Source organism: Ciconia boyciana, chromosome 6, assembly GCF_034638445.1.
Source record: "Ciconia boyciana chromosome 6, ASM3463844v1, whole genome shotgun sequence".
Lineage (NCBI taxonomy): Eukaryota > Metazoa > Chordata > Aves > Ciconiiformes > Ciconiidae > Ciconia > Ciconia boyciana.
The window spans coordinates 8,700,573-8,727,575 of NC_132939.1; the positions used below are offsets into that span (position 1 = coordinate 8,700,573).

The following is a 27,003-nucleotide window of genomic DNA, read 5'->3' on the forward strand; positions in this document are numbered from 1 at the left end:
CTGAAATAGGGAAATCGTTAAAGACAAACAATCTGTCACTTGTCTGTTACCTTAACTATCTATCACTTAAAAAAACCCTCATTAAATACATTGCTAATGAACGACAAAAGACTGTACTCAGTGTGCCCAGATGTACCTTTTTAAACAATATTGTAAATTGCTTAAATAATTCCCAAGACGTTTTCAATCATTTTTGTGGAAATTTAATGGAAAACATATATTTTCAGTGCATGTTACATCTCATTTGTTCACATCATTATGACATTTAGTCTATCATATCCACATCTCCTGGGAGACAAAACTTTGTTTTTCTTTTTGCTGTTGCAAATCTGACCCAATTAAAACAAATTCTGGAAGAACTTAACATTCAGATCTCTGACACCTTTCTCTTAAAAAAATGAAAAAAAAAAACCATTAATCAGTTTTAAATAATCCTATCTCTTCCAAGGATTTTTAATATCTAGATTAAAAAAGAAGCCAAATATTGTTCAAGGTTGAACAAACTATTTTATCTTTCACGGACAAAACAATTGTTCCCAAGAGACAGAATTCAGAATTTTCACTTACACCATTCTTTTGAGTCAGCTGCCTACTACAGCTCTGACAGAAAACTTCATTTGGAAAAAATTCTTCTCTGTACTGACTTAAACAGTCAGAATGAAAACAGTACACCAGAAGGAGTATTGATGAGACCCCATAGTGAAATAGTGTATTATTAATTGACATATTAATTAATTACTCATTAATTGCCACATTAAAAAGTGAGAAAAATGAAGAAAGAACAACTACAAAAATCATTTAAGACAAAATATCTATCTGTGCATGACTCGAATGCACTCAATCTCTTAAATTTATCAAAACCAAGTAAATATTCAGTGCTTGTTTATGTCGGTATATATCAGATGCTAAACCACCACGGTTTAAGGCAAAAGGTGTAAGAAGAATTGATGGCTGGAAATAGAAGCCAGGCAAATTCAAGTTTAGAATTAGGGACAATTTTTAATAGTAGGATGATTAGCTGTTGAAGCAGCCTTCTCACAAGTGAGGAATTTTCCATCTTTTAATATTGACAGTAGACAGAACATACTGGACTCAGAACAGTCCTGTAATTCATAAAAATTCAAACTAGGTGATCTAGTGCATTCTTCGGGCTTTATTGCCACATAATCCTATTTCTTCTCAGTTACAAACAAGAAAGCAGAGAAGACTATGCTTTTAGAAAACCATTAATTAAATAAACAAACAAGTGAGCTAACAGACTAATTCAGGTGTAGTGCTTTGTGTCAAGAAGAGCCTTACAGTGTATGCTGAAGTTTAAAAAACATAAGTGCTGTCCAGATAGGGACATATTTGTCCAGATAAGAATTATACTAAATAACTTTGCCTTTCCAACTATAAAAAGGTATTTGTTGCAAAAATTGTAATTTCTCAAATATTTTGAATATTCTAGATAGTAAGTGATCTTAGAAAGACTTGCTGTCTGATTTTTATATAACCAGTGCATTGCTCTTTTGGACACATGTATAGCAAAATAAAACCAATACAAACAAAAAAGCCAAAAAGCTTTACTACTCTGAACAACACTTTGAAAAATACCAATTGTCTACAGAAGTAAAAAATGTAGTTAAAATCAAAAAAGTCTGGATGTTTCAGCAATTTCGTAAAAGAATAAAATAACAAGGGGCCACTCCATCATTTGTACTCATTTTTTATTGTATTAATATGTACACAGTAGTCCAGTTAATTCCTTAAATAATTCTTTTCCTATACTTCTATGACAACACAGCACAATATTATGTGACAGTTTTAAATAAAGCATCTACTAAAATGTTAAATCTTCTCACAAAAATGTCTAAAATACCCAACCTACATATAAATTATCTTATGTTAAACAAGACAAGAAAACTTTTTAACATAGTTAGGTGTCCAGCTCCAGTGAAATTAATAGCATCTATACATTCTTACATAATGATTTAAGATACTTAAGCACCTAATGAAGCCTAGTTTCCTACAGATGTGGGTCCTATACCTCCCATTCTGGGACAACAGTCCCAGATCTTCTCCATGACTTCATTGTCTGTCTCCACACATCCTAGACTTTCATTGTAAGTTCCTCACGCTTGCCATGTCCCTTACCTACTTTTGTTTTGCTGTCAGAAGGGGAAAAAGCAGCAAATCCTATGGCTAGTTTGAACTATATGCTGACTTACCAGCCAGTAGCTGTCCAAAGCCATAGGTAGTGTTTGAGTTCAGTCTGTTTTAGCCTGCTCTCTCTCCCCTACATACCCATTTGATTTTAACAAATCTTGAACTAACTTAATTTTGATACCTCTGGCGATGAAAGATTATCAAATTGGTTTGAGATTGATCAACAGCTTCAAAAATCATTACGACCAGAGGATGATTAGCTAAGACTAATCCAAACATAACATTGTGATTTCTGGAACTGGGTATATTAAAATTAAAAGAGAAAATGAGGCACAAATATTATAATACCAGACAAGGTCAGATAATCCTGCAGTGATTTCCTTTCATAGTTTATTCATTTTGCAGCCCATGAACACCAAACCATTATATTAAACAGCCTATTTTCTTTTACTTTGGCACAACTGCTGAACATGCACAGAAAAGAATGAGTGTTTCACCTCCAAAAGTGTTCCACTGACTTCAGAGATAATTCCTTAACATTTATAGTTAATTTTATATTGAACAACTACTTACAGATCATTATACTTATATCCATTATACAAATGTTCACAATCTCTCAAGTAACTCTGAGTTTAAACTACGTTATGAGCTGGCTTCAGGCACCAATCCTATAACAAGTTAAAATGGAAAAACTCCATATGCAACATTTAAGAACTTTGGGCATAAAGTTTAAAAATGGATATTGTAAATGTATGCAGTCTGTAGGAGGATATTAACCATTTGTGGTAAAAGCACAGGTGTAGTAACCAATGCCCAAGACATCACCACATCTTTTACAATTTTCCTTTTAATTTTCCCCCCTTTCACAACAGTAGTACTTGTTCACATATCAGCCCCAATCAATGGCTGAGGGGAATACATTAAGTACTGTGGGCCATTCCAAGTTATATGGGGGCTGATTACAAGCCAAAATGAAGAAGGTAACTCATGCAATCATACTGAAACCTTTTCCTGAGAGGTAAATTCTAATTTCAAAACGGACTATGTAAATTAGCTCACACTTGATACATCTCATCTATAGTTCAATTATTTCAGTGAAATATATAATTGCTTACAGTGGCGCTGCAGAAGTTAACACCGCATTGACAGAGGGAGCTGGATTGTTCCAGGGCTCATACATGTACTGCCCAAGTGCAAAGACAAGTCTCTCTCCCTTTGGACAACTATGGACACTCATGTTACAAATTTGACCTCACCTACGGAAGTGCAGAAAAGGGCAAAATACTAACGTTCTGACTATTTTGTAGAAACATTGATGACCGGGATAGACAAAAAACCAGACTGACACACAGGTCTTGAGTAGTTTTGTAGATTAGATGTTTTTCTCACCTACCCAGAAAGTCTGTTGCTTCTCTGCCGTCCATGTTAAAATTTAAATAAATTCTCCATGTTTATTGTTCAGCCCCAATTGTCCCACACCATTCCTGCACTGGTGGTTAATGGGAACAATATGCCAGGAACAACACTCCCACTTCTTCCCACCGATGTCTGTACAGCCTGGCTGCTGCTCTACTTAAACAGTTCAAAGGGTATGAAAAATGACAAAAAGTTGCTTTAATTCCAACATGTTGCATAAAAATATTGTCAAGAGAAGTATGCTACACATTTAAAGGTGTAGTGTGAACTGAGTTTGTCTAGACTAATATTTAGGGATTTTGCTAACAAGGATTGACTGAGATTACAAAAACTGAAGTCTACAGCACCAGCCTAAGCTTTTTTATTTTTTTTTAATGAGGAAAAGTCTTTACATCATTAAAAATTTGCTTCCCGAGCTTAATTTTTTTCATTAAGAAAATGTTCTTCCTTCCCCTTTAGGACAAGTACTTTCTAGAAGGAAACCATGGTCTCATTCAGCTCACAGGGTCGGGACAACTTGTAAGGGAGGCGAGAAGGAGGCAGGGTAGTCACCGTTCCGCCCGCGGTTTTCTCCCCGGCCACACGCTGCCCGGAGCAGCTGGGCAGAGAGAACCCGACGCCGTGTGTCGACCATATGCCGACCCGATCCCCGGGGTGCCGGCGGGCCCGCGGTTCTTCGGTGTCGGAGCTAAGCTCTGCCTCCAGGGCGGCGGAGGGGGGGAGGCCTGCAACGAGGGAAGGCAAAATGGACGCGGTGCCCCCGGGTCTTCCCGCACCCGGAGGTGGAGTCCCTGAGGGAAGGGGGGGTGTCGGGCGGCCCGCACTCCCGCGTACCGAGGGAGGGAGGGCAAAGTGGACCCCGCTGTCTTCTCGCACCTGGAGACAGAATCCCTGAGGGGAAAGTGGGGGTGAAAAGATGTTCCCGCTCGCCCCGGGCCGGAAACGAGCGCTGGAGGGCGGCCGGGGCCGCTACTTACTGAGCCGGGCGGCGGTCTCGCAGCTCCGGAGCGCCGCCGGTCGCCATGGAGACGGCGTCGGGCCTCGGCCACGGCTCCGCTTCCTCCCGGTGCGATCGCCACTACCGCCCGGGCGGAAACAGGCAAGCCGGCCCCGTAAGCCATGCTGAAGGCGCAAAGCGCCACGCGGAAGGGCTGTTTCCCGCCGGACGAGTTATCCGGAGCACCGGCCGCCGCCACCGACGGGCCGGCGGTGCGGGGCAGGTGGGTGCTCGCTCGCTGCCGTCGCGGGGTCTTCTGCTGGAGGGGGCCGGCGGTCTCGCGCCGCCGTCCGTTGGCGGCAACAGGTGCGGGGGGATCCTCGCGCCCCAGCCCCCGTCCTGAGGCGGCGGCGGGAAGCCTCCGGCGGCCTCCCTGGCCTCCCTCCGCGGGTCCTGCCGGCCTTCTCCCGCTGTCGAGGTCCGTGCGTCCCGCCTGCCGCCGTGTCGGTCGGCGCGGAGCCGTTGCCGTGGGGTGGGTCCGCAATGACACAGCGACGGCTTCGTCCTGGGCGGTGGGCTGTGGCGGGGAAGCGTGGCCCCAGGCGGCGCTTGCGTTTTCGCGTGTTTTTAAAACCCCTTGTGGGTTCCTTAGAGAGAAAGGGGCCTTCGTGGAGACAGGTGTGGAGGGGGGGTGCGGGCGTGCATGCGTGCGTGGTGCTTCCCCGAAGGAACAGGGGGGCTACCCTGCAGTCGAGTGTGCCCTATTTCTGGTTGTAGCTCTGCCAAGTTTGAAAACCGTACTTTTCTTCTCCAGTGAAAAAAGGATTCATTCTGAAGTGTGGCAGTAGTCACCGGAAACCATTTTTAGTGCTGCTAAGAGACAGTGTTATTTCTTATCGGAAAGTCCATGATAAATCAGCTACTGCAAGCTTGGGATTTCAGTATGCTGAAGAATGTGCTTGAAGCTCAAGCATTACTGTGCTGTTACTGGCATTTAATTCTCCTGTTTATTTTTTTCATTCTGGGACATTAGTTTGATCATAGATGGCCAAAAATAAAAAGCACCCAACTAGGTAGGTTTTACTTAGCGACCTGCACCAACTTGATATGCTTTCATTCATTTGTGTTTGTTTCTTTTTATATGCTTTTCTGCTTTAATATTAAAAAAGTTAAACCTCCTTACCCAGCAGAATGGAGGATGGTCCATACTGTGAATGTCATTGTGTAAAACCCAAGCTATACCTTTTTGTCTTCTTGCATGTATCTCATTCCAGAATTGACAAAATGTCACACTTTAGTGTACTTCATTTTTTCATATATTAAGTACAGTATTGCTTCAAAATAAAAAGTGTATATTTTAAAAAGTGTATATATAAAAAGTGCATGTATAACGTGGGTAGGATCAAAGTAGTTCAGACAGTTAAAATGCAAAATTATTTTAAAGGAGTGTGGAAGCTTTCGAAACATGATATACTAAGGAACTGGGACAGGAAACACAGCATAACTTAAATCACTTGATGTATGACAATCTATGGGATGGAATGGCCATGTGAATTAAGCTGGCTTTTTGCACTATAGAGCTTGCGTAGGGGTGTAGATGTGCTTGAGGGCTGCAATCTATTGCATGATCCTGTAGTTTCTCACATTTCCTCATTTTAGCTTTTTCTAACTGTTTCTTTTTCAAATTGTAATTATATTTATTTAATTTTCTTACACAGCGCTAAGAAAGTAATTTCAAAGCCTTTCAGACTATGGCCTTTGAAAGGATAACACAAAAGGACTGGTACAAAATCCTGGGTGCAAAGCCATCGGACAGTCTGGCAGAACTAAAACGGAAGTACCAAAAACTTGCTTTATTAGTAAGTATGTTTTTGTTATTTAAGAGGTGCAAAAATAAATTTTATAAACCAATAAGATAATAATTGCAGGTTTTGTTTTCAAGGCTTTTTGTATAAATATGATTAATCAGAGTGTGTTTATAATATCAATTCACTTGAGGCCGATATAAGTTTGAAATAAACATCTGTCGTTTATGAGTTATCATATTATTTTGCAAAGAGGGGTTGTGGTGTTCTGGTTCCGAAACACTGATATGTCCCCCAGCTTTGCTAAACATTCATGAATGTACTGCGCCAAATACTTGTTCATCAGGTGCTGGATAATCAAGCGCACAAATCAAAAAAGGTGATTGTTTGTAGCACATGGTCATGAAATGTGCTAAGTGACACTTGTGGTATTTACTGTCGTGCGTGCAGTTACAGTGTGCTGAATGCAGCCCTTGAATGTAGAAAGATCAGATGCAAAGAGCAAAAAGTTCTTCCTGACAGTCTGCAGTAATGCAATAGAAAATGTATAGGAGGAAAATATTTCAATATCAATTTTATTTGAAGGTTTCTTTTGCATTTTTGTGGAATCATGTTTTTGGTCGTGCATTAAGACTTGATGTTCTGTGAATTCTCTTAATTTTTCCTGTACTCCTGGGATACGTGTATAAGAATCTCAGAGCTTTACCAGATTACTTCATATGATTCTTGGTTCTTCTGTTTTACTTGTTCCCATGAATTCAGGCATTTTGCTCAAAAGATGCTTTGGCCTGGCTTTCTGAGGAAAATGGGATGTATTTTTTTTGTTGCTGTTGACCATTTTCAACCAAATTTGATAGACAAATAGAAGTCCCAAGATAACTAAATTTCTAAGTTTCTTGAAAACTAGCAACCTGGTAGAGAAGGAGGTGAGCAAAACTCAGTTTTTATATATTCCGTTAGGTAGCTGCTAGCTAGATGGTTAGTATAGGCAGGGCATTAGCGCATGCACAGCTAATGTTGCTTGGTTTGAGGCGTCCAAATGAATGTGATAAGAAGTTGGGACTTTTAAGTGAGGTAAAGAGAATGCCAGAATGCCACACAAATAAATTAATGGGTTGGTTTGGGGTTTTGTTTGTTTGTTTGTTTTTCGTTGGATGTTTGTTTGTTTGGTTTTTTTATTTCTAGCCCCAGTGAAAACTGTTTTAAAGGTCATTTCACCAGTATGAAATATGTTCCAAATTTACACATTTTGATACTCTTCAGTTGAATTCGCTAAGCAATCCTGCTGTACATCTACTCCTTCTCAGTGCTTCCTGCTAACTTATTTCTTTGTCTGAAACTGATCTGTGCACTTAGAGTCTTAAGTTTCAACACTTTATAAGATGTTTGTGTGCAGATCTAGGACATAAATCCTTTGGTCCTCACTATTGAACATTAGAAGAATCAATGTAGGAGAGTGCCTTGGAAACCAAGCTTCTTAGTTCCACTCTTAATAGAAATAGCTGTTTTCTTGGACTTCCTAATGTTTTTTGTTTTACTGAATTGCTAGTAAAATGTGAATAAAATATTAATAATGATCTATTTGTTCTTAATGAAAACCATAGGGGACAGCAGTGTAAAATGCCTCTTCTCTTCAGATAGGAGGCTATTTTAAACTGAATACTGTAATGGAATGAATGTATTTCTTTCGCTATGAATCTATGTATAATAATGGCATTGAAATCATATGTAAAGTATTGTTCAGAGGTGTTTGTCACAGAACTGAAACTATGTAGTGCCTTTCCTGTATGAATTTTTTAAAATGAAACTGACCCTTTGTGGTATAGCATTGTACTTTCATGTAATTATTTTGAAGTGTGTGAAGTGAGAATTGCTGGAGATTATAACTGTCTGTAGTTTTAGAAGATGAAAAGATTATTTTAATTTACAAACTTTTCTTTAGAACCTGTGTATTTCCAAAATAAATGGTTAGCACTCTTTATTTGAAAAGTCAGTGAGAAATGTTAGAGAAAATAAAGATCTCCCCCCCCCCCCCAACCCCCCTTGGCTCAGAATTCTTTTGGTATCAGTGATGGATCTCTCTTTCTGATTAAAAAGCCACACTGATGTTTACTTATAGGCGTTTTCTCCAAGGCAGATCTTCCGCTGTTTGTCTGTTGTTGTTACCATATGTCCTGTCTCTATTCATCTTTTTATTTTAGCTGAACTGTTACAGACTCTACTTGTTTGTCTGCTTACTAATACAGCATCTAGCTCAGTCAGTCTAAAGTCTTTAAAAGCATGGTGGTAATAAAATAACAATAATTTTTATGCACCTTAAAAACTCATTAGCTATAGGAGTGACTGGAGGCTACACTATATACCTTCACTAAAAGGTGTTCATACAGCAGCACATAGTTACAGTGTGAAAGTTATTGCCACCCATGTTGTTGAGTGCAAGGGGTTCCATGGTTGAAAAAGTTGTAAGACTCATGAAAGAAAAGTCTGCCATGGTGTGTTAACACAAAAAAATATTCTCTTTGATTCAGAGATTCATGAGCTATGGACTTCTGAATATTGGTGGAATATATAAGGGAGGTGTTGCTGTAAGTTTGTCTTGTCCTGATGCTATTCCCGAGGCATCCACTGTTCATTGTTAGTGAAAGTTCATTGTTAGCTTCAAAAGTTCATTGTTAGTTCATTGTTAGCACTGGGTGGACTTCTCATTTCACCTGTTATGTCCTATTCAGATGAAGTAGTTCCCTTGCTCCCCAAGCAAAGCTTGTACTTAGAGCTCTTGGTAGCTTCATGCCTCTGAAAACATTGGGGTTTTCTAAAGCTGTTGTTGGAGATAGTAGTGATAGAGGTAGTAGTAGTATTGGTGTGGGCAGAGAACAGGTCTACACGCAGGAGTTTTTATGCACTGTGGTAGTAGTCAGTTATCGGAGTAACTCCAGTTTAGAAGCTGGAATAGCAGATGAGCACAGCCATGTATTGTCTGTTAAAAGATTTCATGAGAAATTATATGGTCAGTACAGAAAGTTTTCTGGCTTATGTGTAGTGGCAGAAGTTAATCTCCTGAAGAATTGTACTGTGCTAATTACCTTAAAATCCAAAAGTTTATCTTCGATACCAATTGCAATTAATATGACATTCATTCTGTGATCGTGAATATTCTGATCACAGATGTTCATTAGCATCAAGCATAATAGATGGTGGAATTTATTTTTAAAAATAATTCTGCTGTTAAAATAAAAATGGCAAATGTCTGAGTACGAGCCTTCTTCAAATGATCCCCAGTGCTTCATGTTGAGCATTTGCTTTTTACCATCTGCTATTCTCTATTTGTCAACACATGTGTGCTTAGCATCTTGAATGAACAGGCAGATGTAAATTTCCAAAGCTAAAAAGAGTTGGAGATCTTGCCATATGTCATCCAAAAGATAACTATATTTGTAGTTAAATCTCAGGACTGACCTTAATAATACAAAGTAGTATGCAATTAAAAATGGTAGAATTGTAGGTTTGTAAGAATGATTTCATAAGGACAAATTAGCTTAAAACAGATTAATTTTTAAAATATAACTTGTTTTTGTCAATTCTAACAAATTGATGATGGAAAACATTAATAACCATTAGTGTTTTATTAAATGTTTTATTAATTATTAATAAAACATTAATAAACATTAAAAACATTAATAACAAATAAAACTGTGCATATGCACCCTGCTAGACTGAATACATTTACTTACCGTTTTCCCATATTTTGCTTTGTTGTACTTACTTTTTTCATTTGGTCAGGTCACAACATATGTTTAAGTGAATTATTTTACTACAGATAACATCAATTCTGTCTTTAAGAATAGTATTAATTTGATACAGAAAATAGTACAGGTTTAGCCTAAAATAAATGATTTTTTTAATCAGTTTTTTCTTTCTTCTCACCTTCTAAGTATTTAAGTAAAAGTTCGTATTTATAAAATTTCCTTGCAGCTTAATGAAACTTAAATTTATTTATTTTAAATTCTTGTGTACTTATGTGACTCTGATGCCTGGATTATCCTGATACTTTATTATTGTAACAATCAATAGCAGCTGAAGGTGACAGACTTTTGGGCACAAGACATGTGTGACACTGGCAATTTTATAAATAGCTTATTTTTAAAACAAAATCAAACTTTCATGTATGCTGGCTTATACTCCGGTGTCTTCTCTAGCACAGAGCTTCAGCCAGTAATTCTGAAATTAAAAAAAAAAAGCAGAAACATGTATTTTGTAACCAGCATAGCTCAATGCAAAGATTCCTTGATTGGCTGTTGTAAGTTCATGCTAAAGTGTTTTCTCAAGCACAGCAGGCTTGCAGTTCCCATACTCTGAAATGAATCACAACAAATTTTGAGAATTAATATGTTGTATAAGTAGTAGGAGTTTGGGCTTTAATATTCTGTCTTTGGAACATGCTGGTGGTTTTGAGATAGTTGGGATACATATAGCCTTTTTATCCACAGTTACATACATAGTAGTTTCAACAAAAAGATTTCTTAAATGGATAAACAGGTTTTATGCCCTATACTTAGTTTTTCAAGGTATCTGTACAGCTTTTAGGAAGGACAGTGCTTATGTTATGTTTCTGAATGTGTATAAAATTAACAGAGGATGAAATTAGAGTAACAAAAATAGGATATTGGGGGAAAAATTACACCGTCTTATTATTGGCACGATTTTTACTTCTCCTTTTGATCTAGCACTTTGTGGTCAAAGAATGAGTTGCCAAATTGTTTTCAAATTTTCACGTAGCTGCTTTATATCTGAAAACTGCTTTTTATAGGGAATAAAGTCACCAAACACATAAGCTTTGTCTAGCTGAAAATCAGGTGTCTGTTCCTGTTGATGCTGATGATATTATAGGATACCTTTCAACTGGAAAAAAAATTATTGTGCAGGAAAATTATATGCTGCTGTTACAATGTGTGCCCTAATCTTAAAGAAAATCCATGTAATTTGAGCAGGGAGTATGCAGGAAGCTCTTATTTTTAATATGGTACGGAAATAAAATGTGCTATTTAACATGTAGTGTTACAAAGATCATCTTTTTATCAGAAGGGGTGGTTTGTGCATAGAAATGCAAAGTGTTAAGGTGATCACTTAATCTGTTTGAAAGGGTAGAAAATTTGAAAACAGAGCATCAGGCATAGGTGAGTGACTCTCAGCAACAATAAAAAAAGAACATTAATATAAATTTAATTTAATGAAGCAAAATAACTTCAAGAAGAGATTGTTCCATTGAGCTTGTGTAGAGGAAAGACATCTGTCTTTCTGGAGAGAAAAAAATCTGTTGTATCTTATCAGATTTATGTCCACATCCAAATTCTGCGATCACAAGAAATGCAGAGTTTACTTATATAAAGTTAAAGATCTGCTTCCATGACTGTTGTGTTAAAGCTTGTTCCAAAATAAATTCAGTGTTACTCCTGACAGCACTTGCCTACTGAGGAACTTCTTTTCATGCTGAGTTTAATTTGAGAATGTGAATCTTTAAAATGAAAGCACTTTGAGCTTTGTATCAGAAGTCTCATAATAATGCTTTTCATTATGAAAATTATGCAGTGTGTGTATTCCTTTCTTAATAGCTTTTGCAGTGTTTGTTATTTTTTTTGTTTGAATAGTAGCATACTTGTTAGAAACACTTAACAGATCATCATGCTTAGCTAACTCTACTTTCAGCTACCGTGTAGAAAATGGATTCTGTAATTTGACAGTATAAACAGAACAAGTTCATTGCAGCCTGGTTGTAGCTTGACTGAAGTTAATATAATTGCAACAGAGAGAAAGATAAGCCACTAAGTTTAATACAAAGGACTATTGTTTTGACACTCGGGTAGTTCTGTTTTGAGCTGTTCTTTACATCTGATTTACTGCTAATGACCTTAATAAAATACAAGAGGGTGTATTTTCAGGGTGGGACTTGAAAAATTGATTATTAGCTTATGTAGTATATAATGAACCTCAGTGTTACAGAAGTCACTAGTTCAAACAGCTTGATTAGCCAGATCATGATCATGCTGATGTTCCTGCTGCTGTTTAAGCTATGAGAGCTTTTGTTCAATTCATCGACCTGTTTTTTGTGTTGATTTTTTTTCCTTACCCCAGAAGAGGTCATTATGATATTCAGTAGTAAGTCTGAAGAACAGGTATTTACCCTGGCAATGATCATGCTGCAATAATGGGAACTTTCATCAATCTGAACGGTATCACAAATTTTTTGCATGTGTTAAGATGGTACTTAAAAGCCAAACGTTCTGGAGATGCGTGATACTGCCACATACAGTGATACAGACTGCCGTATCTGAGCTGAAGCTCCTGCTCGCTCAGTCAGAATTGTGTGAAGATGTAATGCTGGTGGCAGTTGGTCCTTGGGCCTTACATGCTCTCGTTAGGGTAACTGGCCAATGGGAGTGTGTGTTCTACTTAATTAGGCAGCTGACTAATCAAATGAAATGCAGTGATTAACCAATTAGTGCTCTGATTGGTCAGCAACCAGCTGGAAGGCATACTCCAGACACATCCTATACAAGAACAGCCTGAGAAAGGTATCCTGACTTGCAGAAGGGAGGGGGGAAGAGAGTCATGGATGTAGGTGAAGAGAAAAAGGCTGTAGTAAGGTATCATAGTAGGAAAGGGGCATACGACAATATTGGTATGTAGTCTTTATTAGTGGTGGGTGTCCACCGTATATAGGTTTATATGGAGTGATGTCTCATTTTTTATTACTTTGTAATGTGTAATTTTTTTATATTGATTTTAAAAAATGTGGGTGAATTTTAACAAGTGGACAGTGTGAACATCCCTATAGCAGAGAGTTACTTTTAGCTCTCATATAGAATATGAGAAACCCCATAGCATCACAAAATAAGCAAGCAAGTAATATATTGCTTATCCAGGTAGTTCAGCCAGTTGTGAAAGTAATGTTAGTTTGGAAAATTATTTCTAAATTTAATCTGTGTACTTACTGCGTTATTGTCCATAGTTTGTTATGATGAGCAGCTTCTGATACTTGATCCTCTGTAGTTTTAAGGTACATGCATAAGAACAGAATGGGCATCAGGCAATTTAAATGTGAGATTCAGCTAATGTGTGCTTGGCATTTAATGTCATTTATGCTCTGCAAAGGAATCTGATGCCTCTCTTGAACATTTTGTGCGCTAGTTACATAAGTTATTGATCATAACAATATATTAAAAATAGAATCTACACTGTCTTTGGTAGACGTTTTGTGAAAGGTGTTCCATACTTATAAATATTCACTGTGTCCTGAGGTAGTATAAAATTAAAATGCTGATTAAAAATAAAATCTTAAGTACTAGCTTATTAAATTCCATAAAAATGTTTCTTTACTTAATATTTGCAAGTGTTCTTTTGGCACTTTTGAAGACATGTTGAAGTAGTTTTATATTGCGCAGTGTGCTTTTTATCTCATTTCTGAAGTGAGACATCTGAAATAAAAACCAGGTAGCGAAAGATGAATTAAAGCACAAAGAAGGAAGCTAAAAAGACCAGCATAATGTTTTCACATAAGTAAATGTTCTGATTATTCTGACGTTTGAGCAGCCACAGTCAAGAGTACCTTGAGTTGTTCAACATTTTCAAATAGGACTATTTATTTAAATGCCCACTCTTGAAATTTTTAAGCACTGGGTCAATTATTGAAAGAAGCTATAATCCCAGAACATGAGTTTGAAGAATAATAAATGGTAAGGGTAGAATAGATCATCTCCCAATAAGTGTGTTTATATAAGGATCTCTTATTGCTATTAAATGAAATTGACCACATTTGTGTTGAATCTGAAACAGTTATTAGATTTCTAAAATACTGTAGTATGAGGTAGTACCTTGAAAAGCTTAGTGTTCTGGGGACTTGTGTTTTTTGGGTTTTTTGTTTTTGTTGGTTTGGGGTGGTGGTTTTTTTAGATTTAAATAAATTATCTGTGTAATTTTGCCTTACTTTTAAAATTATATAACTGTTATGGAAATTTATAAAAGCAACACATTCCTTCTTTCCTTCATCTTTAAACACTTCATCAGAAAAAGTGAGTCAGAAAATCATGATCTGAATGACATAAGAACTGTCCCACCCTCCATGTTTTATCTTTTCCTTGCCTCAGTTGATCATGAAAGCTTTCTCATCTCCCATTGAGCCCAAATGGCCAGGAGACATAAGTTCATTTGAACTAATTTAATGCAGGAGTGAATTCTATATCTGAAGGGCTGTCTTGTAGGACACTTTGTAGATAGCTTGTATTATTGTAGTAAGAAAGTTCAGCTGCTTTGTTGTAGTCTGCCAGTCATTTGGATAAACTATCTGTCATTTAACATTCAGTATGTTAAAAGTAACACTTTAAGGCTGAAAAGTCAATAGTCAGATATTTTTAAAACTTGACGCTTCATTGTTGTTCCCAATAAATTAACAATAATGAAAAAATTCACAGTCTGTGTTGGATTTATGGCCTAAGAATGTCCATGGCCAAAGAAGATAAAGATGAACGAGTTTTCTGAGCAGCATCTCAGCTAAACATTTTTCTTTTCTTGACATAAAAATTAAATAGTAACTAATTAGGTGTTTGAGGAAAGGCTGAACAAGAGTTCCTCATTTAAGGGGTACTTACCTTCTGTCAGAGCATGCCAGCAATCCAGTATTAGTTCCTACTGCTACAGAAGAGCAATGCAAAGTACAGGCTTGACAGGATTCTCTCAGTATAACTACAGCTTCTGTAAATGTTCCTATTGAAACTCAAGTAATGAAAATGTTGGATTATTCCTCTACAGTTGCTGATGTCTCCTAGGTGATGACTTTACCTTTTCATCTACATCTCTTGACTATTCCTTCCTAAAATGGTTAAGTTCCATAAAGTCTTCAGACCATCTATATAGAGTGCTTATTACATATCAATGGCAAAAAGATCAATAATAAACTCTGTTAAGTGAGCAGAGTATGCTATTGTCGCATGATTTCCTTGAGTCATCTGGAAAGTCTGTCCTTTTAGTAGTTAGGAGGACACAGTGTCAAAGTTGTTTTTTTACTGCAAATGGAGAAATTTGCCAACCATGACCAACCTCAAATTAGAAGTTAAATTAACACCAAACTAGTGATCAATGCAGGTATGAATGCATCCTTTAAGCCATCGACATGAGTAAATCCAATCCAAAGTAGATGCAAAGTTTATGTGATTCTATGGATTATGTTTGGAATTGTTTTGTCACTATGGCTATGAAATTTTGGAATAACTGAATGCTCATGTGGTTTTTTGGGTTGGTTGGTTTGCTTTAAATACTGGTGTGATATCCATGAAATGGAGTGTTTGTGCAGTAGTCATAGCATACTTCAGGGCCTCTGATCTTAAGGGTTGAAACTTCTCAAGATGCTTTAGACTTATTTGGCATTGCCAAAGATACGAAAATATCATCTGTACAACAGGCTGTGGTGCTGCTGGTTTTGTTTGTTTTGGGTTTTTTTTGATACAGTGTAACATGTTTCCTAATGTATCTCTCAAGTTAAGCTGCCTCATGAAAGGTAGGTGTTTTCTTCATGGGTTTTGCACCCACATGTTTTCTAAACTGAGTGCTAAGTTCTGTTAATATTTAGTTTTTCATGCCCATTTAAAAAGTTATAATTCGACTGGGGCCTAATCTGTTGTTTTGAGATCATGAATGGCTTCAAATACTGTAGAGATTCTATATGTATTGCTCCTAGAGATAGGGAAAGGCGAAATAAATATTTTAAAGAAAACAAAAACCCAAACACCTGCAACTTTTGAAGTGTTATGCAAGTGTTACAGTTATGGTCGCTAATAAATATTTTTAAAAGAAGTCCTCTATTCTTCAAGGCCTGCTTTCCACAGTGACTTCTGCAGCTGAAGTGCCTTAGGGACTTTGATTATTTTACATTATGTGTAAATCTGACCTCTTAAAGGTGTCTGTCTGTCTTTAGCTATTACAAATGAATTTGAAAATTAATGGTATACTTTGGTTTAGAATACTGTTTTAGTGTAAGTCATCTGGGGGTGGAGGGGGACAAAGCAAAAAATGGTGCTTTGTGCTCAGCAGTTCTTAGGAAGTTGTGGGGTTTCAAAGTAGTTGACACTCTTAGACTGCAGAAAGGTATTAATCTCGCAAGTCACGGTGCCAGCTGAAAACTACTGCCCCTAACTGCCTGTCCCTGCCCTTCTGCCAGATGTTACTCAGCCAGGAAATAGCATCCTGTGGGTTTTCCTTCATCCACTGCCGTACATGTCAGCTGGAAAAGTTCATGCCCATTTTTTCAGTAGTTTAAGCAACCCTGTTTGGGGGGGGGGGGGGGGGGAAGGTGTTTGTGGGTTTTTTTGTTTGGTTGTTTTTTGTATAATACAATACAGGATTCTGGGTTTTGCTTTCACATGAAAGTAGCATTTGCCTAAACTAGTTTCCTAACCACTTGTGTAACTGGCATTATTGTAATACTAGGGCCACACTAACTTTTGCCTAAACAACGAAACATCATTTAATGTGACACTTAACAGTGTAAATTGTGAGCATAGGGGCCAGCAATTTAAAAGGAGCTTTTAAAATTCCCTTTATATTTTTAGTTTTACCTTTATACTCCTGTAAGTTTTAAAATGTTGCATTTCTTTCCTTCTTTCCTTTGCTAGTTTTTGGCAGGTTTTTATTGCTTTCTCTTCTCCCACTGTGTAGCGTAGTTTCCAAAGGGCTTTTTTAAGTAGCTTTTTAGGCTCTTGGGTGGCTCTTCACAGGAAAATAAGGGGCCATGGAAGCAGAAGAAAACGAAAGAGAAGCTATTTCCAAAGGTGTACTTTCTAGTAACCATAGGTTCTGTTTTCTCTCCTCATTTTCATACCTTCATTAGCCAAATTAATCTTTGCTTCCATTTATACAACAACAGTTGATTTTCTTTTTTATCACTAGAAACGAAACTTTTACGTTTCATTTTAGCATTAAGCTTGTTCAAGAGCTGAAAAGGCTGAGAAGTGTGAACACTTACTGTGAGAGTTATGTGAGGTAATTACTTGCTGTTTTGTTGGACTCTTCTCAGTCTAATGGGGTTAGATCTTTCCAGAGACTGGGGAATAGGGGGGGGGGAAGATGAAGAGTTCGTTACTTAAGTTTCTGTAAGATGCACTAGTTATTGCTGCTGCAGAAATGTTGCCCATTTCCCCTGCCAATGCAATAGGTTATCTTTCTCATCTTGAGAACGTTTTCAAACAAGAAACTGCAATTACTTGTTTTTGCAGGGGGAGCTGGAGTGCTTTACAATAGCAGATTTTTCACTATGAGGGTGGTGAGGCACTGGAACAGGTTGCTCAGAGAAGTTGTGGATGCCCCATCCCTGGAAGTGCTCAAGGCCAGGTTGGATGGGGCTTTGAGCAGCCTGGCCTAGTGGAAGGTGTCCCTGCCCATGGCAGGGGGCTTGGAACTAGGTGATCTTTAAGGTCCCTTCCAACCCGAAACATTCTATGAGTCTATGATTCATGGAGTGTTACCTTGAATGAAGTGGAGATCCACTGTCAGTAGTTAGGACCAATAAGAGAGTGTTACGTCAAAATAGTAGTATCCTGATACTACAGTACCATGATAAAAGCAATTGCATTAGAAAAGGATTCTGGTCATACCTGATACAATCTTTAGACTTTAATAATTTACAGCAGAGAATAAAGTATTTTTCATTAGAAATTACTTCTTAGTGTAAGACCAGCTCTGCAATCACAGGACTTTTACAAGTAGCATCAAATTGAAAGTGACTATTTCTGTGGAAGTTGAAATTTACTTCTATAAAAGTATAGTCAGGATTACAGTGGCAATCCTGCTGCTACTGCAATTAAATATATAAAACAAGTATACTAAAGATGGGGATTTTGGCAGCAGATGCTAAGTATAGAGGAGGAAAAGCGGATCTCTCTTCACATGGCTGTCAGCTTGGATTCATCCCCAACTTGACAAAAGATTAAGATTTTCCAGTGAATAATAGAACAATTTAAAACTCTGGTCAGAAATTAGGATTATCAATCTGTGTGATTTAAATGTGAAAGAAGATTTGTGGTGAAACTCTTGGCTTAATCAGAGAGAAGGCTGAGGAAGTTTAAAGTATGTTTAAGCAAGATAACTTTAAAAAAAAAAATCCAAGATGCAAATTAATGAGTTTATGACAGTGTAATTTATTCTATTATTTTTTTAATTCCACTTTAGAGGACTCCAGTAATTTTCAAGAACTTGCATTGATAGTATCATCCTCTGTGTTTTTACTATTAGTGAATGCCAGTTATGTGGTCTGCATAACTGTTGCATATTGCTGTGTACATTTAATCCTAACTTTTTTTTATTCTGGCTATTTTTAAAATAGCAAGTTGGTTTGTCTGTGGGTGTTTTCTTTAAAAATTATTCATTGGGTGATGAATAACTAAAATGTTACGGAAAGATTCCTTTTTCATCCTATGTGCTGTCTTGATGATGCTTTACTGCGAATACCTTGAGTCACAGCAAGTATTTCCTTATAGTAACAGTTATAGCAGCAATAATATTGTCTGAAATATTTTGATTCTCATGGTTCTTATTTGTCTCAAGTTGGAGGTCTGCTGTGCTGGATGTTGTGTACAGCAGTGGTTCTCTGGCCTGAAGGTATGGAAAAGATTAATAATGTGTGTAAAACATACAAGCAGTTGAATATTGTGTGGGAAGCTCAGACTGATACTTGCATAACAATTTCTGATTATGTCAGCCTGTAAGGAGGAAGAAGGGAGAAGAACGGACACAGTTTTCACCAGCTAGTTGATCCCTGAGCGATGTTAGAAAAACGTCATAGAATGGGTAAGATATAAGAGATTAGAAGGAAAATTAAAGTCTTTTTTTATTTTTTCTCAAATGAGGAGTGTTGCCTATGAATAAGAATCATCCTGGAGATGGACAGTGGAGGCTGGAATCAGTGTCTAAGCAGATAACAAGATCAGGTAGGAGAAGGCTAAAGTTGTTAAAAACCTTAGATTGTTTGTATTCAGGGGAAAAAAGGAAGAAGAGATAGATTGAAGTAATGAATCAGGAAGATGAATTCCTTGCTCTTTTGTCCAGCTGTCTTTGGATAGACATCCTTTGGGGAAGTTTAAATCTCTATATGAAAAGATTGAATGTCACAAGGAACTCTTCACTTTCTGTTTCTCCTCTTTGCAAGTGGAAAAAGCAGGCTACTTCCATGTTCCCTGCTAACTTCTGCCAACTGAGTGAACATGCTGAAAAGATTGATTGTGGGCTAGGAAGGCAGGTTTAAGACCTGGAATCATTCTTTTTATGGAAGTGAACAAGTTTCACGTTTCGGGGAGAGAGCTTTGTTGCAAAATCACTGAGAATGAGAAAAGCACCTTCAAAGTAATTTTGGTTTGTGCTGTTTTAACATAAGACCACACCTCTTTTTTTTTCTCCCTCCCCGCCCCCCCCCCAGTTCCAAATACTAGTTACTTATCAGGGGATAGCTTACAAAAATGTAAACAAGCGTGGAGCCTCATCTAGTGAATGTACTTACTTCTTTATGTGAGTATCCCAATGAAGTGCATGTATTACATTCCTGATATTTTTGCAGATTAACTATAAGTCCCATATTTAGCCCACTAAACATCTTGCCTGTTACAGACTTTGTGTACAGGAAAGAACATGATCACATCAATTCAATTTAGAAAGCCTGTAGGGGAGGAAATGTGAAGCAGATATTTAAAAACAATAGTAAACTTTATTTGCTTTGGTCTCCACTTTTCATCATGCTAGTGTAGCGCAGAGAAACAATGAAATGTTTTCGATGTACCCTTCTAGTAAGCATTAGGTGGCAGTAGTGTGTTGTATTTGGCAGCTGCTTTGTCGTTTATCTTCTGCAATCTTTAGTGCAGTGTAATAAATGGAGAAAACGTATTTTATTTCTATATAGTTTTTATGAAATGCTGATTTATGGTTCTTCTGACTGTATGTGACTAAGGGAAGCCATTGTTTGGACTCTTGTATACATAAATGGGATTAGCATACTGTAGTTTCTGCAAATACTCATGACACTTTCTGAAACACAGTGTATAACAGTGATAATATTAACAGCAAATATTCTTATTAGAAATACGCTGTTAATGGCTGAGTTTAGTTTTGCAGCCTTTACTTTTTCATAAGCTGTTACCGTTTCTAAATTTAATATAGCCTGTTAGATGAAGTATGTTTTTATGCTTCCGTTTACTCTTGTTTCTTAGGTAAGGAACAAACTTAGGCTCAAGAGAATGTTGGTAGGAACATAATTAACCTTTCAGCATAGTGGTGTTGCTGTCACTCGATCTTAGACAAGTGTGGTTACCTTGTGACCCTTTTGGAAGTTTTTTCCCCTTCATCTTTGTTTCTCACAGGTAAAGGATCTCAAGGAGCTTGGAACTGGTGTTGCATTGTATTAATTGGGCAGGATGATCAATTAATAGAAGAAGAGCAAGAAAGTGTTGACAGAACATGCTATCTAATTAGTACCTGATGAACCATGTAGGCCACTGAGCCTGGAGTGTAATGTTGCTTCAGGGTAGCTCCTATACAAGACCTTTATATGCAAAATAAGCCTGTAGAAAAGCTAAAAAAAGAATATTTCAGCATAGTTCCAGTGAAGGAAATCTTAATTGCTCAAAAACTTCGCTTTCCACTGTAAACTTGGGGAAAGCTGGGGATACTTAATAATTCATAGAAGGAGCGTGTATCAAAGTATCAAGCCAGTGTTTTGCACAAGTCTTGCTCTTAAAAATCATGTAGCCTTTTGTTTGTTTAGGTCTTTTTTTTTAATGTAAGAAGTGATCTACAAATTATGGAAATAGATGAAATAGTTTTTTTAAAATAAAACTATGTAGTTCTTCTTCCTGCTTTTTGGAGTAGTAAGAAAGAAATATTAAGGCAGTAAGATTTCCTGGTGGCTCGTGATAAAATGGCAAGCAAAATCATTCTAAGTTAAGAGCAGGTAGCACCACAACGCTTTAAGGTTCCACCCTAACTGGTTTTCTATGACGTATTAGTTTGTAATAGTTTTTCAGTTGAAAATTAAGTAATTTTTAATTGAAAAGCACTTTGAGTCTAGCAAGGTAGTACTGCCAGAATTATTTGGTTACTGGTAATTAGGGTTTTTTCCATTCATTTGTATAATTATATTGGTAATTAATTCATACTGTTCATTCAGAAATTCTCCCTCTTCCCATGATAAGAGAAAAGGTTAATAGTCACATGTTTAAAAGAAAAATTTTTTCAAAATTAATTCTTTCTCCTGCAGTTTAAGCTTCTTTGTTTTACTGAAATAAACCACTTCCTGTTTTAGAATACTTTTATTGAATAAATCACTTAAATTTTTGTAAAATTGAGTGTGTTTTTCATCCTGTCCTAATTTAATGAGTTCAGCTGGTGAAGTTGGAAAATGGCTTCTTTCTGTGACCTTTCAGTGAGTACCACAGGGTGGGGGCCAAGTGCATGTTTGTCACCTTTTTTCTTGACCAGCACAGGTGGCTAAAACATGCATTTTTCTTAAATTTGGTTATCCAAAAATTCAAATTCCAGTCTAGTAAATTATTTTATTACTCAGTCTGTGCTCTGATTTAAATCCATCACAGAATGGATTCTGCAAGAAAAAGAGTTCAGCCCTAAAGCATAACAGCTAGTCTACATAGATTCTCATCTGTTTATCATGCTGCCTATAACCAGAGTAAATGATCATTTGGAGTCAGTGTGCTTGATTGGTCAAATATAGCTGTCATATACATGGTGTAGGTAATACCAAATATGTGTGTTAATTCTATTACATGCTGATTAGGGATTTGTGGCTTAAAGTATTCGGTGTGACAATGTATGTAAAATTAGCAAAAGTGTTAACTTTATATGTAATTATATAGCTCCTGGAGTGTTGTAATTGCCTTATATGGTTCCTTTTTTGTGCTCTGTCCATCAGGGAGACTGTTCAGCTTTGTATTTTGGTGCTCTATCAACTGATCTGGAACTTCCAATACATGCTGCATGATTTAAAATATTGCTACAAGCCTTATAATGGCATAGTATAGAATTGAAAATGTGCAGGTTTGCTGGGGTGTGGGGTGGTGAGGGGAACCCACTCTCCTATACCATGTTAAGCTTAGCTATAGTATTTCAGATACACAAGTTTAATATCTTGGATAGTTCTAAACATAAATTTATTGAGCTCTGAGACCAACAAAAGCAGAATGCCTAGTTTTGTGATAATGATCATGAGGTCTGGGGCCTTGACCAGCCACACTTTTAATTGCTTGAGGACAGATTTCAGGAAGGGTACCCTTTGTCAAAAACCTGAAGTCAGTATGAACTTTGCAATGGAGACAAGGTTTTTCCACTACCTATCACACTGGTCTCTCATGTTCACAGTCTGTGGTAAGAGACTTTCAGATAGGTACTTCTGGATCAAAGCAACAAAACTCTTCTATTTCCAAATGTAATTTTAGAAAGAGGAGGGATGCTGCACTAAGCTTAATTGTTCAACCTTGATTCCAAAGCTATGGGAATATGAAGACTGAACACTGGCTTTTTGGGGAGAGAGAAAAAAATTGAGTACAAATACAGAGAATGTCAGCCTCCCATATTATTTTGATTCTTGAAATTATTTAGAAGAGTTGTTGATTCCTTGGATATTTATAGAATCTGGCTTAAACATTGTGTTCCTGTGCCTAGATTAAGGAATCTTGTTTTAAGAAATGTAATTTCTTTCTAATGAAGATGTGTCCATGTGGTCTGTAGATAACTAGAGAAATGGATGCAATTACATGACCCAATCCAGGCCTTGTTTAGAAGTTAATTTTGCCAGATTTCTATGAGCATTTGGTCAGATCTGCACAGATTTGGTTGTTGGTTTAAATCTAGCCAAGGCTGGTGGTGTCTTAATTGCTACCACAGAGCAACCATTTGGCCTGTGCGAGATGAATGTTGTCAAGGTACCTTCTGCAAGGCGGACATTCATCCACTGGGAATGTATCAAGAAAGTTTTCATTAATTGGTCCCTTTGTTGGCATTTGTGGCAGAGCGGCCAAAAACTGAGTATGAACAGACACTCTGTGTCAGGGGGTGAGATTTATTGGCAAGTCCCAGTAAAAACTGGTATTTACTACATATATTGTAAGCAGGGGCAAAGGACTTTCCTCCTAAGAACAGCCTGGCATTACAGTTACTCAGATTTATTTTTTTTCTTTTTTTTTTTAAGGCAGGGAAATGTAACAAGAATTCACACTAGATTTGGAAATTAAATAGGAAATAGCTGGTTAATGTTTTTCTTCTTAATGTTGGCTGTCTTGCAGCTTCCTTTTAATATGAAGTGAAGTGTTATGATGAGCTCTGTAGTCTACAGACAAATTTGTGTGGTCCTATGAATACTTCTGTCAGATGAGAACACTTGACAGTTTTTGTCCTGACCTCGTTAGCTTAACCTGTAGATAATAACAATTACAGTTGATAATGTATAGATGTTGCCTAAAGCATGAGAAATGTTTTTAAACATAGTTTCCAATTTTGATATTTTTATGTTCATGTTAACTCCTGCATTTTGTTCTTGTTGTTTTGTTGAAAGGATGCACTTCATTATATTGTAAGGGACATACTGGTAATGATTTGTGCGTTTTGTCTTAGTGCAACATGTTTGTTTGTTGCTAAACTTTGTATAGACCAAGAGTGTTTGTGTTAGGCTTTCTGTTTTGCTTGCTTATGCCCATTTTGTCTTTAAAAGAATTTTAACTTATTTTGTAATCTAATGTGAAATAAATAATAGTTTAGACTTATTAACCAAATAAACTGTCATATGTTGACTCAGAATTCAGATTCTGAAACTTGAATATATTGCTTCTTCAGTATTGAGCTTTTGCTACAAGAATAAGCAGACTGAACCCCACAAATACTGATAATGTAATTTTTAAAAGTGCTTGGTATTAGTCTGTGCAATTCCAGTAAGGAGTCAAAGTCTCATTCTGTTGGATTCCTAGCCACGAGTCTGGCAATGTTATTTGAAAATAATGGCTTGGGTTTCTCTCTCTCCTTCCAACTGCTTCCAGTGTTTCCCCCCTTCTCATTCTTTTTCTCTTCTGACCAGCGTAGTATCCAACTCTTGTGTCCACTTGCTGTCGTTCATCTAACTCCCCTATCAGTGGAAATGGATGTAATTGTTGTGTACTGCTGTTATCTCACACTAGCTGATGCTTATCCATGGTGACTTTCACTTTTGCAATGTTAATTCAACTGACCCTTTGCATACCAGTTTCCTGCCTTTTACCTCTTCTGTTTGTGATTTTAATTCAATTCTGTCATTCATCAGAAATAGTAGCTTCACCAGATATGGAGCAATGCTCCATTTGTAAAGTTTGAGTTGAATTTCTCTTCACTGACCATTACTGAGTGTCTTTCACTACTGCTTATTTTTTAATATAAATACAGATCTTTTTATGAATTCCAGGAGGTATTGTAGTTGTAGTGTAGGTCATGAACATTGTGGCTTCCTGTTACTTTTATGGTGACCAAAAAAAAAAGTTTAATTCATACTTGGCTGGAAATCTTATTTCTAGCTGCATTACATGAAACAAATACTGTCAGGCTATAAAACTATCATAGCTACTATTACATGCCTAACATGGAGAAAGGGAGAAGGATGCTGAGAGATACTAAGTTAACTTTACATGTTAATATTCTATCATTGACTCTTATTTACAGCTTAGATTTAGTCATTAGATGTAGTTCTTACAAAAGCATGAGTACTTGAATGCATATAAGTCATCACCTGTTAAAATCTTACTACTTGATTTACTCAGGAACTTAGGGCACATCGCTAGCTTTAAATATATCCCTTATTCAAATATAGGTGCACATCCCCTATCGAAATAAAGCAGGAATTCAAGACTTGTCTAAACTTGTAAATTTAATTTAGTAAGGTGATTCCATGAGACTATAGATGATTTCAGAGTTAAAAATCTTTAATAAATCTGATAGTTTAGAAATTGACTATGCTGTAACTGTTGGTAGTACTGACTGCTTAGTGGTTACTTTATCACTCATGATAGTAAGTCTGGAATAGTCTAACACTTTAATTTTTCAGCTCTAATGGTTTTGTCATTGTTCTATGTCTATCTTTACTTCTGAATTTTAGAACCTTAATAATGGTTTCTCTTACAAAAAAAAATCTAAAATATGTATAATAAAAATTAAAAAGTCTGAAAATATTTGTCTGAAACTATTGTCTTGGGAGAGAAGGTCAAGATTTAATGCATCCACATCTGGTTCATCCTTTTTATTACTTTTTACTTGCTGCTGAAGATTTCTCCAAATGTTTGACAGCTTTGCATGAAATATTGAAAAGTAGCAAAGACAAAGCCATAGAAAGTGGAGAGTACTCCTTATTTCAGCTCTGGAAAAAATTAAAGCTGATCTATTTCATTTGCCTCAAAGAATATAAAGTTTACATTTTAAATGGCCTTACTTTAAAAATGTGTAAATTGGGGGGGGGAGGTTCTTTACAGTTATCTGTTAAATACATAGTAGTAAATTAAAGCACTTTTTCATAACTTAAAAATTTGGAAGTAGTAGTAGTTTTAGTAGAAAATCAAGTCTCCTGTTGTGATGTATGGAATTGCAGATGTGATGCCTCTTTGGTTTTTTAAAGTGAATACCCCTTATACACAAGGCAAAATAACCATGGTAATGTATTAAGGAATGAATGAGAAGGAATAGTACTTTTTTAACCTTTTCTAAATAATTAGCCTTTTCAATTTGTCATGTGGAAAAGTAGTTATGAGTAAAACTTTGACTATATTAAGCAGTTTAGTTATCGTGTATTCCACAGTTTAGCAAGAGATTACAAATTTGGTGTAAAACCTATGCCCGTATGCTTCACACCTCCCCTCCCAATAAGTGGTATTAAGTTGATTCTCACTGGGTGCTGTAAATTTCTTTTGAAAAATAAATACATGAGCACCAATAAGAAATGTACATTAAATTGATTTAACTAGAGGTTTTCTGCTTGCTAATTTGAATTTGATTAAAATCAATCAACCCTGTTACATTTATTGCATAAAGTTAAGCAACTCGTACAAGTGTTAGGAGGATAGGGACCTTTGTGTGTCATCTCTGTGTTGCTTGATTTGCTCAACCAAAGCTCAGCCAGCTATCTTAGTTTCTCATCTTGTGGTATGAGAGTTCTTCAGGTCTGTTGGTATGGTTACTGAGATGTAATATCATTACAGTTACTGACCAAATGGTCTTTATTAACTTTCATGTAGTCCAGGGATTAATTTTGCAATTCTTAAAGTGCAGAAGGGACCAAACTTCATGGAATGTAAAGCAAGCAGAAATAAAGAATGTAGCAGTTGAATGTGCTGTAGTGTGTTCCAAATTCTTATAGAAACCCTGTGGGTGAAAACCATATGTGTGGTACACTGTATAAACGAAAATATTTGAGTTTCCTAAGAGAAGGAGAGAGGTCACGAGGTTTAATTTTGGGGATTGTTTTACTTGACTTGTTAGTTGAACTCATTAATTATGATTGTAATGTAAAAGCAAAAGTTTGCAACTATTGTTCTGAGGATCTTGGCTAATAATATAAAGCAATGCTCGTATCAGCTGCGAGAATCAGTAAGAACGTAGTAGACAAGTAAATAGTTTGAGCCCTATCAATATATGATGGAACTCATA

The 27,003-nt window shown here is 36.7% G+C and overlaps 2 protein-coding genes across 7 annotated transcripts in view; one reads left to right on the forward strand and one right to left on the reverse strand.

Annotated features, from left to right (window-relative positions):
• LOC140652806 (doublecortin domain-containing protein 1-like) overlaps positions 1-4,590 on the reverse strand; it is a 38,328-nt gene extending 33,738 nt beyond the window's left edge. Inside the window, 1 exon segment of the mRNA XM_072864041.1 lies at positions 4,542-4,590. Within this exon segment, the coding sequence (XP_072720142.1) occupies positions 4,542-4,588 (47 nt within the window). The 5' untranslated portion in view covers positions 4,589-4,590.
• A 47-nt stretch (positions 4,591-4,637) lies between these two features.
• Positions 4,638-27,003, forward strand: part of DNAJC24 (DnaJ heat shock protein family (Hsp40) member C24) — a 38,421-nt gene continuing 16,055 nt past the window's right edge. The window contains exons 1-3 of one of the 6 annotated variants that reach the window (XM_072863740.1): positions 4,761-4,784; positions 5,535-5,574; positions 6,220-6,360. In XM_072863740.1, coding sequence (XP_072719841.1) covers positions 6,253-6,360 — 108 coding nt within the window. In that variant the 5' untranslated portion in view covers positions 4,761-4,784; positions 5,535-5,574; positions 6,220-6,252. Of the gene's footprint in view, positions 5,034-5,534; positions 5,575-6,219; positions 6,361-27,003 lie in introns of all 6 variants that reach the window. The other 5 variants (XM_072863739.1, XM_072863738.1, XM_072863741.1 and 2 more) reach the window with 5 other exon arrangements.